At 37.2% G+C, this 12,261-nt stretch overlaps 1 protein-coding gene across 2 annotated transcripts in view; it reads left to right on the top strand.

The window, feature by feature from the left end:
* The window catches only part of NELL1 (neural EGFL like 1), a 282,345-nt gene that overhangs the window by 69,524 nt on the left and 200,560 nt on the right, over positions 1 to 12,261 (top strand). For both annotated transcript variants that reach the window (XM_056493636.1, XM_056493635.1), the window contains exons 10-11: positions 2,840 to 2,913; positions 9,074 to 9,173. In XM_056493636.1, coding sequence (XP_056349611.1) covers positions 2,840 to 2,913; positions 9,074 to 9,173 — 174 coding nt within the window. The remainder of the gene's footprint in view (positions 1 to 2,839; positions 2,914 to 9,073; positions 9,174 to 12,261) is intronic.

Here is a 12,261-nt window from a genome sequence, read left to right as displayed (position 1 = left end):
AGTACATTTTGTGATTGGTGTTATTGTCAGCTTTCAGTTCCTCTTTCTGGGAATGAAAGCTGTTAAGTAATGTTCATGGAAGGAATATTCAGTATTTGTTACTTTAATAGTAGTGCAAGGAACAAAGACAATTTATGCATGAAAATTTTAGCTGTATATTAATGCCAGTTGTACCTTAAGATGCACAAATTCTCTTTCCCCATATCTGTTCTGGAGGATGAGTAAACTTCATGCATGAGTTTTTCAATAATTTATTAGGACTGGGATGTTGAATTATTTTAGGATTTATTAGGAAAATAATCACACTTTTTTAGCATTCTGTCACCCTTCTTCAGTCATTGAATTCATTAGTTCCATGTACAAATATCCTTTAGCTGTGATTTTGCACTTGCTCTTGTTTCTCATGTGCTCTCATTTCTTTTGGCTGTATGTCAGCATAAGTATTCTGCATACTAAAAGATGTTAATGGACAGAGTACTTGGGTGTTGAAGTGACCTGTATTTTTTTTGTCTCAAAATATTTTTATTTGTAACACTGAAAGTCTGGGAAGTTCTTTCATGAAACTGGATGTATGCACAAGAGTCAAAATCTGACACAGAGAAATTGTAAGGCACAAAATTGTAGATTCAGTGTGTACCCTCATGAGTAAACTCTTCCTGTTGTTTGTAATGGGAAGATGAACAATCAAAACTCGCCTTTTGTCAGTGATTGGCACAAACTTAACTTGTTATTCTGACAAGAACTCAGCATGTCAGTCAATGGGGAAGAGACGTATGGAAGTTGATTGAAATTGATTGTAAATGCCAGCTCCTTGACAAAATGATGTGCTAGGACCACAGTTAGTCACCTCGAGGTAGAGAGTAGTAATTGCAGAGGTTTTCCAAAGAGCTCCACTGCAGGTGTTATTTTCTCTGTGCTTTTTCTATTTAGCTCTGATAGAACTATCAGTTGTAATTTTCTGTCTCTAGGGATTATTGAATGGCTGGGTTATTGAACACTTTCCCATCTTAGCTAAGGGTTAATGAACAAAGCTCTAATGTCTGATATGTTAAGGGGTCTAGGCAGTTGAGTTTTGATCCCTGCCACCTTGTGTTAGCATTTAAAATAATATTTGGCAAAAGGCTGTAATTTTTATTTTAAATATAATTTTTCTGAACCGTACATTAACTTGCTTTCCAGTGTGTCCATTCTTTTGTTAAAAGCAGTCATGTCAAGAGAACAGACAAAAAGAAAAAGGAAATTTCTCTAGTTCAAATTCTCCTAAAAATAGTTACTGGGATTCCTAATTTAAATTAGGCTTCCTCATCTGAAGTTTTCTTCAGAAGTGAGATCACAAGTCAGGCATAAAAACTAGGGCAGCTTTTGAAAAACAAAGACAACTAGGATACCAAAAGAAGAAGCCTGTTTTTAAATGCTTTAGTGATGATGGAAAATGAGTTATCCTGAAAATCATATTTTTTTTTTTTTTTTTTTTTTTTGGTAAGAAATGAGCATTTTCACAAATAGAAGCAAATTAATGTCTGAAAGTTCATGAAGATTTATCTAGCAGTCTCTTCTGCTTAAAATTTGGGAATTAATCTGGCTATGACGGTTTCTGCTGTGGTGCTCTCAGCAACACCTGTAAGAGGGACACACTTGCACCTGTGAGTGCTTCCCTTACCTGGGCACTCAGGAGGGCAATTTAGGTAAAACAGTCCTAGAAGGAGTATGTCTTTTGAGAACAGACTACTCTGCACACTTGCACTATGCACTTGGCTTGACTCGGCAAAACTTTAAAGTGCTGTTCAGTTGTAACTTAGGATTCACACCTTTTAGCTTCCCTTTCAGGGTCACAGGTCAGGCTTTGACTGGCCAAGTACAGAAAGGGCTGAAATGCCACAGCAGAAAGTTATTTTATTAGTGTTTATCACTGATCTGGGTTGTAATGTGGGGTGCTTTTATAGTGGTTACTTGATTTGTGCGAGATTGTAACAGTCCAGCTGTTCTCTTTAATTAATGGATTTACTGTCCTTCTCTGGAATTGGAATTTAGACATGAAGCTGCATGGGGACTGTGATAGTTCTGATCATAATTGAGCAAGCTGTTTGCTGCTATGGCCCTGATGCACACTGCTCTCTTCATGGTGGCAGTAATCCCAAGCTAGGTGACTTTGCCATGAAGTGAATGAGGAATGATCATGTGTTCCAGTCTGTTGGTTCATTTGTGGAGGCACTTATCTTTAGCACCAGGGTCAAAACTTCAGACAAGAAATTTGTAGTAGCAGTTCACCATTTCCTGGGAAAATCCTGCATATTTCATATGTGCTTAAAGAATATTTTCCTGAAATAGATTTTTGCAGTTTGTTGATTCAGTACAGTCATTCGCTGCATCTAATCTGTTCATGCAATCTTCCAACAAGTTGAACAGTTCACCTTTGTGCCCACAAAAAATATGAAGGTTTAATTGAAATCTGTGCTTACATTGTCCTCTTGATGAGCTGGATGCTAGTAAATGTCTCCAGTTCTTGAAGTGAGTCATGAGGACCTCTAGTAACACAAATACCATTCCTGCTCTACACAATGTCAGTAGTGAAAATATTTTCTATTGAATGATAGGTTATTTAGTCCAGGACATACTGTTTATGATCCTATTCCCTCTCTTTAGTTTGGGTAAAGAGGCTACCTTCTCTTAAAATGAATTTATTGTTTGTTACTATGTTTGTAATTATATGTGATAAAGACTTCTGATGAAAAAATTGCATCAAATTTTTAATGTATTGGTTTTACTTGCATTTATTTGCTGTTAAAATATTGATTTAATTTTTTTTAAAATTAATCTCCCTCCTTCTCTTTAATTACAGCCAAGTGTATCTATGGAGGCAAAGTGCTAGCAGAAGGTCAACGAGTATTAACCAAAAGCTGCAGGGAATGTCGAGTAAGTTTCAGTTATATAAACATCTCCTGATTTCAAATGTATCTGTGGTGTTCAGAAGTGACAGTGAAAAGTTAGTGCATTTCTTTAGGCTTCCTTCTTGCAAATGTGACATCTGTTGTTGAAAAAGGTGACCTTGAAGTCACTGAAAGCCACAAGTATGAAAACAAGGCAGGAATATGACCCTTAAAGGATAAGAAAAATATGAGCAAAATGATTTGGAAGAAAGTTTTCTCTTATCTCTGCTTTCATGAGCTTTAGAAAAAAGTAAGAATCTCTTGAGCAAATTACTTATTTCAGCCAAATTGCTTAAATTTGAAGCAACCTTCTTGTTATAGTGTGTGAGTTACTCTATATTTCACCTAGTATTGTTCAAACTATATATTGTTCTTCTAATAATTGAGGTAAATTAGAGAGTACCGGAGTGGACATAGTTCTTTCTTGGCAAATTAATGACATTTGGACCATAACATCAGTATTTAAGAACACAGGTGAATGGAGGCTGTGTTAGATCAGTTCAGGGAGTGTTGGTGAATGTGTGTTGGAAAAGATTACAGTGATCTGGTTATTGTTGTGCTTGGAGCTGAGTGTACAGAGTAGCAATTTTATGTTCACTAATGGAAATGGACAATAACTGGTTGCAGATGTTGTGAAAACAGCTTGTTATGCAAAATTACTTAGCTATTGCTACTGTTGAGCTGTATGGAGTGCTCAGCACTGTGTATATGAATGTGTGGGGAAGGTCGTTGCCTTGGAAGGCAGACTAAGATGCCTGTTATTTATAATATAACCTAGAATGTTTATTTGAGAGTGGAAGTATATGTATAAAATAAGAACAGGAGTATTTTCACGTTATAGTGAAACCAGAGGTCTGAATTATGTCTGTGGAACTTCCCTGTGCTATAAATAAGAGTGTTATATTCATCATTGGGAGTATGATAATACATTCATGAAGATTAAAAGCAAATACCAACCATCAAATATCTATCATTAGGAATGAGTAAAGTAATGAGAACAGCTTTTGTATTTTGCTTATTGTTGCAAGGAAAATGATATGGCAGTGTTAGTTGCAGTAACATTGCAGTTGGTATTTTCATCTTGATTGACAGAATTGATTAATATTCAAAATGACATCTGTGAATAAGATACCATAAAAAAATGTTTGGTGCATGCCTTCACAAAAACCCCAACAAACTGAAGTTCTTTCCACAACTGTGCTCCAACAAGATATTAAACCTCACTGGCATGGAGAGAGTTTTTAAGAGGATGCTTGCATGTGTTTCTGTGAGCTGGTGTGTCTCCATGCAGGAGGTTCATTCAATGTCTTCAGCATGACCTCCTAAATCTGACCTACTTGTCTACTACCTCAGTTAGGAGTGCTCACTAGATGAAGGATGAATGGTGATAAGGCAAACTGTGGCTGTGTCATTGTTTTCTGTCCTGTGTGGACAAGATGCTGTCCCTTTGTCATAGGGGAGGATCATACAAAATTTTATGTGGTTTAATTTTCAAGACTTGAAAAATTGACATCAGGTTTCAAAAGCTGCTGATCCATGAAGGAATACAGTGGAGGGTACACATCTATTGTCAGTGTAATACTGTTGATAAAAATGACTTAAAAATCTTTGTGTCTGTAAAGAAGGATATATTTATAAGTGGGGTAATGTCAAAAAGCTTAAGTTGAAATTTCACATTTCAATTTTTATTTGAAAATATATTCCTGATTCTTTGCATAGGTACTGATCCAAACTTAAGAGGCTTTTAACTTATTATTTCTGTTTAAGATGGAAAAATGATAAACTATTACTGATGGATCCAGCTAGATCAAAGGTTTTCTTTATCAGGCTGAGAGACCTCTTCTTAATTTTTCAAAACAAATCCAGACTAAAAATATTTATCATGCACATCCTCTTAACCATAAGCACAGATGGTATTAATGAACAACCATTCCCAGCTGGAATCCTGCCCACAGACACTCTTTAGATGAATCTACAATGACAAAATGAGTGCACAGGTATTTTTAACAATCACAGAACAGTTCAGGTTGGAAGAGGTCATCTTGTCCAGTTATCCTGCTTGAGCAGGGTTACCTGGAGCCAATTGCCTAGGGCCATGTCCATATGGCTCTTGAATATCTCCAAGGATGGAGACTCTACAGCTTCCCTGGGCAGCCTCACACTGCAAGAGTGTTTCCTGATGTTTGGTTGGGCCCTCCTATGTTTCAGTTTGTGCCCATGGGCCTTGGTCCTGTCACTGGGCACTGCTGAGAAGAACCTGGCTCCATCCTCTTGGCATTTTTCCTTTGGGTATTTATATGTGTCTGAAGGATCCCCTCTGAGCCTTCTCTCCCGGCTGAACAGGCCCAGCTCTCTCAGCCATTCCTCCTAGGAAGTGCTCCAGTCTGTTATTCATCCTCGTGTTCCAAGCTGGTCTCTCCACTGCTGTTCCATCTCTCTTGTGCTGGGAAGTCCAAAATACAAGTATTCTGATAGTGAATGCAGAAAGATGCAGTTAAGTGTTTGATTTTTTGTTTGTTGGTTTGTTTAGGGCTTTTGTTTTTTTTTTTTTGCATTTCACCAGTATGGTGATGTGGGCCATTTTCCATGTTGGTGGAAAAATTTTTATAACTTCAGTTGGAGTGGGAATTTGCAGTTGGTCAGCTGCCTGTGAACATGACACCTGTTCATAAACAGATGACATGCTTGACAGCAAAGGGTGCAAAAATAAATGCCTGTTCATTAATGCTGGGAGCAGACAGCCACAGTGTGCCATACAAGATGGACAGAACCCACAGCTTTCAGGAAGGTTGACTAAAAGTTTTTTGTGAAGATAAGGAATGATGCGATTCTTAAGAGTGACAGCTAAGGCTGTTGTTTGAAACTATCCTAGAGACTGTTCAGTAACAGTTTGTTGTGGTTTAGGAATGATATTCCCAGATGTGGTGTCCTCACTGAAGCCACTTCCCTGAGGTGGGATGGAGAGGAGAATTGGAGACACAAAAGGCAAAGATCACAGGTTGAGAGAAGAACAATTTCCTGGAATTGGCTAGGAATAAGAAAATAAGCAGTAACAGCAACAATACCAATGAAAAAGGGTACAAGGAAGAGGTGATCTACTCACAGGGAACAACAATACCCAACTGCTCCCTGTCTACCCCACCAGCCCCACCTCAGAGTGAGGTGGTGTAGAATAACCTCTTGTCTTGGCCATGTCCCTCTTGGTTACTGCAGAAATCAACCCTATCTTGTCTGGAACGAGGGCGCAGATAAATTCAGACAGGAAAAAACCCCCACCAAAATAGCCTTATCTGAAATCTTGCTATAATTTTCAAAGCCGATCATGTGAGATGAGCTGTTTGTTGTTCAGATTTTCACTACATGTCACTGATTAGGCTTACATCCAGTCCTTTTTATATGTACTTACCTTGATATTACAAGAAGTTTAATTATCTTGTAAATTTTTGACTCCAGATATTTTTCTTTATGGATTGTATATCACAACTGAAGCTTGATATATTTTTTTCCAGAAAAAAGTGTCTTTTTGACATCTATTTCTGTTCACATTCTATGACTGCTATATATGTGAATTGAATATAAAAAGGAATAATTTTTCTAGGGCTGCCTGAAGCAATAATTCTAAAGTGTGAACTCTTCTTACTTATCTCAGTAGATAAAATCTGAAATCTGATGATGATAATTCTTATAATTGGATCTGTACTAGTTTATAACAAATTGATTTTAACCCAAAGACTACTCAGCATGGAAATGTTTTAATTGTTTTCAAACTTAATTACAAATAAGTTTAATTTGTTTTCCCAGATGAAAATGCTGCAGAAAATAGAAAACTTAAGGAAATAAAATCTTACTGTTGTTAAATTAATGGAATTCTCAATTAGTGTTCTTTAATCTCCCTGTGAGTCACTAAAGAAGGTGTGAGCTTGGAATAAATTTGTCTTTAGCTTTTTGACTCATCCTGACACTCATTTGACTTTCACACCATTACTTCCCATATTTTTCTGGCCAGATTTATTGTGAGTCAACACATTTTGTCTGTATGCTGACATACTTTACTCTTTCTGCTGTAATTGTCCTGTCTGAGCTTAAACAGACAATGAGTTACAGCCAGAGCTTTTCTAGCTGGTTGTTTGATAATATGGTAGTAAGTGATGGCTCAATGTCTGGTTCTTTTATAACATTTCATCCTTTAGTTGCACAGACAACTGTGGAGGATTCCTCCCTTTCCCTTTTGGAAGTGAGATCAGGAGGAGACCTAATGCTTCCATTAACTTCACTGCTCTTGTGGGTGCTTGCTTTGGTGGTGTGTACCCTCTGTGCTGCTGTAGGACGCTGCATTTTCTTACAAAAAATTAGAAAAGCAGATGCCTGTGAGTTTTTTTAGCATTATTTTTCAGGACAGCAACTGGTGCAACTTGCCAGTAAAGGCAATTGGCCCTTCTTAGCCTTAAGGTTGTAATGTCAAGGGCAGTGACGGGCACTGATTACAGAATGGTCAGATTTGCATTCCCTGGGTCAGCTGCACTTCTCAGCTGTAAGTCCTGCAAGCTGCTGGGCACCTCAGGCACATAATTTGTGCCTTGTAGACTCAGCAGGCATTTCCTAAGTCTGTAGGGCAGCTCGATGTTGTGAGAGCTCCTTTCTGGGAGGGATAGAGCTGAATTGGTGTGGTCAGGGGAAGTGCCTGATGACCAGCAAAGGTTTTACCTGAGCCAGTGCTTTGGCGTGGTGTGGCACAATGTGTAGATATGAAAACAAGCTTCTGCACTGAAGTGTTTATTCATACAGGGTGGACTCACAGGTAATTTCAATATCCTGTGCTCAAAGAAACATTATCTGGTCCCTCAGATTATCAGAATGATGCCTTTAATGAGGGTTTGTCTATTTTTTGGTATTAGTTTTCCTCTGCTTTCCTAGCCCTAGATGTGTTTGGATCATATTTTTAGACTTTGTCCCTGCACTCATGATAGTTGGAAAATTAAATTTTTTCATTTGAGGAAAGCAGAGTTTCTTATTCTGCCTTTTCGTTCTGCCGTCTGAGATGTCATGAAAAATATTCTGGAAGGAGTGGGGACTAGACTGATGTTAAAAAGGTGTTTTGGCAACATAGCAGGCTGCCTGTTTTCTTAGTGGAGTTTTGTAGCTTGGAAAATGAGATTACTCAGGTGTGGATAGTCCTGTGGGGTAGTTACTGTAGTTCCTACTGAGCAAAAATCCTAGTTGTTAATTTCTACTCCACTTGCCAGTTCTCAGTGATGGCACAGCTGCAGAAGGGGTGCTGAACAAGTAAATTATAGTATGAAGAAGGCTGGAAAAGGGGGTAAGATAAAAGAGGAGACTATTTTGGGACAAGATTTTAAGAAACAATGAACAAAAGTGCTGGAGAGCTGTTTGGTCTGGAAACACAGTGAAGCTGATCTACTGGATGGGAAGTAGATGGAGTAAAATTTGGTGCAAAAATCTCCCCATGAAGGCTCTCTGTCTATGATTATAGAAAGTCTCTACCAGCATCTAGACCTCCTGTCACAGTCTCATTCTAAATCTAGAAATCAAAATCATAGGAACGTCTTTAGCTTGATTTTACACAGGAGTTTTATAGGGATTATAGACGAGTTTTCTTCTCTGCAGGACATAACTTTGGAAATAAGGTGATCAGTAGTTCTAAAGTAATTCTTGTAATTGGACACGACAGAACAACACAACACTTGAAAATACTGGTATTGCTGTGTAAACTGGACATGAATAACTTATCAATGAAGTATGTGAACTGTGAAATAAGAGGAATAAAGCCTAGATTTGCAGAAAGCAGTAAGACTGTCTTTAACCTGGAATGAAATTCTTTAATTCCTTCAAATACTCAAAAAGAAGATGACTATATTTTGTCACTATGTATTTGGTAAAACTAGAATAGAATTTTGAGCTGAATTGCCTTGTCTTTTAATATTTTTTTTTTATGCTGGCAGAGAAATCCACAGTATATTACTTTAGGTTTGATGTTATGGTGGAACAAATGAATTTAACTTGTTTCTTGCTAGTTTACTAGTGTTGTTACTGGAGATTACTAGTGCTGTGGATGGAAAAGTATGTGATCCTTGCCACTGCATGTGTTTTCACCAATGTAATTTTTTTAAAATGTTGTTTATTTTCAGAATGGAGTGTTAGTAAAAGTAACAGAGACTTGTCCACCACTGAACTGCTCAGAAAAAGATCACGTTCTTCCAGAGAACCAGTGTTGCAGTGTTTGTAGAGGTAAGCCAGCTTGGAAGGAATATAAATTGTTGGTTCAAGAGGGGGGTACATTGAAATGAGCAATTCCTTTTTAATGAGATATTAAGTACATCTATAAGCATGATTCTAAAACCAGTCTGTGATACTCCTTTGGTTAGAAGACTTACCAGATATAAAGCTGTAATTACTCTGAATTAGGCAGGAGAAGGGAGAAAAGGAAGAGCTGGGGCAGAAAGGAAGCAATATCTCCTAAAAATTCCTATTAAAAGGATATTGTATTTTAAAAAGAAATACATTTTGTTGCTTAAACTTGCAATTGCAGGGTTTTGAAAGTGTTTTTTTAAGGTCTCTGTTTTAAACTCACAAAAATACATTAAGATTCTAGTTTCATGAATATTAGGAGGTTGATTTAGATCTGAACACTCTCAGGACTAATTTATGAATTCAGCTGGACAATAAAGTACAAGCAATTCAAAACAAAAATTAAAAAATCAATGCTAGAGCCCAGAACCTCATTTTTTCTCCTTCCAGGGATGTTGAGATGCAGGTTCCTCTTCCTTTCAGCCCTGTGAGTCCTAGTTGTAGGCTGGACCAGACTGAGCAGGCAAAAACTAAAATCTTAATTGAGGAAATCCCCTTAAAGGAGGAATCCGCAGGTATCACAAGGTTAAGAAACTTGAGCAGGCTTTCTTCTTAAAACGTGTTCTAATCAGTGGATTGCTGGGTGAATAATCATTCTTTATGTATTTTACCTCTGTTCCTCATCTCTCACTTGGTGCTGAGTCTCAGCTGAGCTTAAGGGGAGCCTGGTCTCTCAGGACTCACATGTCAGCCTCTACTGATGCACTTCAGAAATTCAGGCAAGAGGTGTGCCAAAAGAGCATTAGACATTTGCAGGTTTAGATGGTTATTGAGGTCTGCTGGAATATTTCTTGCCTGTGTGTGTAAATTCCTCCCGTGCCATTGCAGATGGTGATGAAGGGGCTCTGGATCTCTCCATCTGCCCGTAAATATTAATTAGTAAATATGCTTGGCTAAATATTTACTTAGGCCTTGAACTTAAAATCACATGCATGTGGTTGCAGGGACCAGCATGTTTGAGACTCCCTGTTGGGTCATGGTCTAAGAATATACACATTAATTTTTTTGTAGTTTCCAGAAACATCTGCAACTATTTAGGCAAGCAGTTGCTTCTCTGTCCCTCAGAGGGCTCCATGTCTTAATAATACTTCTTAGCAGATGGCCCAGTTTGAGGTTGTGCAGTACTGAAAAAAATATTTTCATTACTTAAAAAGATTAGAAATATGAAAGCTTCAAAGTTGATGGAAGATAAATTCCGTAATTATTCACATATTGTTAGTGATAGGTACTCTTCTTAATATTCATCCCCAAACTGGCTTAATTATTTATAATATAAGATGAATATGTATATTTCTGTGATGATCTCTAGAAGTAAGGGAAGGAATTGTATTTTCCCTTCCTGGGAATTCTGGTACATGATGCTTTCAATTTGAAACATTAAACTTTCACTTCAGTTCTGCTTTAGCTGACTGCTAAAACCTCCTCCTTTTGTATTTCATCATAGCTTTTAAAAAATTCTTTTGAAAATGATGCCTAAAAATTACTAATTTTGACAACTTTACAAAGGTGTAAATTTAATTCAGCACTCCTAAGTTGCTTTTTATATCTTGAATAGAATATATGCTTCTTGACACTTTGACTTCAGTTGTATGCAGCCTATGCAACCCAAAGTGGTAGCATGTAATTTTACTATGTGCTGTTGTTAAAAGTGGATGTTTAAGAACTCCATAAATGGTATGAGTTTTATCAAGCAAACAGCTGCTCTCTGATATGGCAAGCAGACCACAGTTTCTGATCCTGTCCTGTGCCAACGTATCCTTTATTGGGAAAGGATAGATTGCTTCTCTTGTTTGCAAAACTGACTTCTTTCAGAGACTATATTCAGCTTCTTTTTTGTCCAAGCCAAAGTAGTACAGAAGTCATATTGTAATAATTGCTGTACTGAATAAGCAAAACTATTTGCTGGAAGGCTACATGGATCATTTGCACATCATATGCAAATTTCACATTATATCTATGATGATACGTGTAACTTGTTGCATTTGCCCTTAGCTAAGCCTTAAGTTATTCAACAGAATATTTATCAAGCATTTACGAGCAATATTAAATAAGAACATTATTTCTATGTTAAGTTTATCAGTACATGTTACTGACTGCTAGGTTCTGTGCTTTGCAGCAGTTTGTGTTGTTTTTAGTATTTGTAGTTTTGGAAACAGAAGATTTCTACTGAATTTCATATTCTGTAGAATTATAGAATGTATTTGCTGAGTTGGGCAAGGGTGACATATTTGTATCTCGTGTTTTTCTAGCTGCAGCAAAGGAATTTCCATTTAATGAAAGAATATATATGAAGGGATCAACAGAAGGAAAGAAAACCACAGAGAAATACAAAATCTTCCATGATCCTGTGGTATGAGACTGTACCTTCCTCAGCGATCTCTGTAGTACTTACCACAATAATAGATGAGTGCCATAGGTTATTCAGGGTAAAACATAAATCTGTGGTGTTTATGGAGATTGAAATTGTGAGTCAGCAAAGAAGAGTTGAATACTGTTATGTGCAAAGCTGGGCTTCTTAGATAGTCATTATTGTTTGTAAATGGTAGGAAAAATAAAGGCAGCAGATAATGCCTGCTCTTCTTCAGCTTGCTACATGAGTTTATAGTATAGCAGAAGGTAATAGTGTATTGCCAAGAGGCAATTTCTAGATTTCAGGGAAGTGGTTTTATGAGGTGTACAGCAAGGTGAGAGTAGTATGGAAGAACTCTGCTTTAAAATGACAGTTTATTTTTTGTGATTTCATGTACTGAATGCATAAATGGACCTCACACATCTGTATATGGGATCTGTCCTTGACTGTTATGTAGAGTATATCCAACTTTTCCTTTCTTCTCTGTGCTTTAATATAAATGTCTGCTTAAACTACATGGCCACTTTATACTTTCCAGCAGGACAATGTGGTCCTCTTAAACTGGCTTTTAGACTTAGAGAAAATTTAGTAAATTTCAAGTTTCACAGAGAATCATGT

The sequence above is a fragment of the Oenanthe melanoleuca genome, chromosome 5 (genome assembly GCF_029582105.1).
Source record: "Oenanthe melanoleuca isolate GR-GAL-2019-014 chromosome 5, OMel1.0, whole genome shotgun sequence".
Lineage (NCBI taxonomy): Eukaryota > Metazoa > Chordata > Aves > Passeriformes > Muscicapidae > Oenanthe > Oenanthe melanoleuca.
This window is presented reverse-complemented; position numbering and strand designations above follow the sequence as displayed.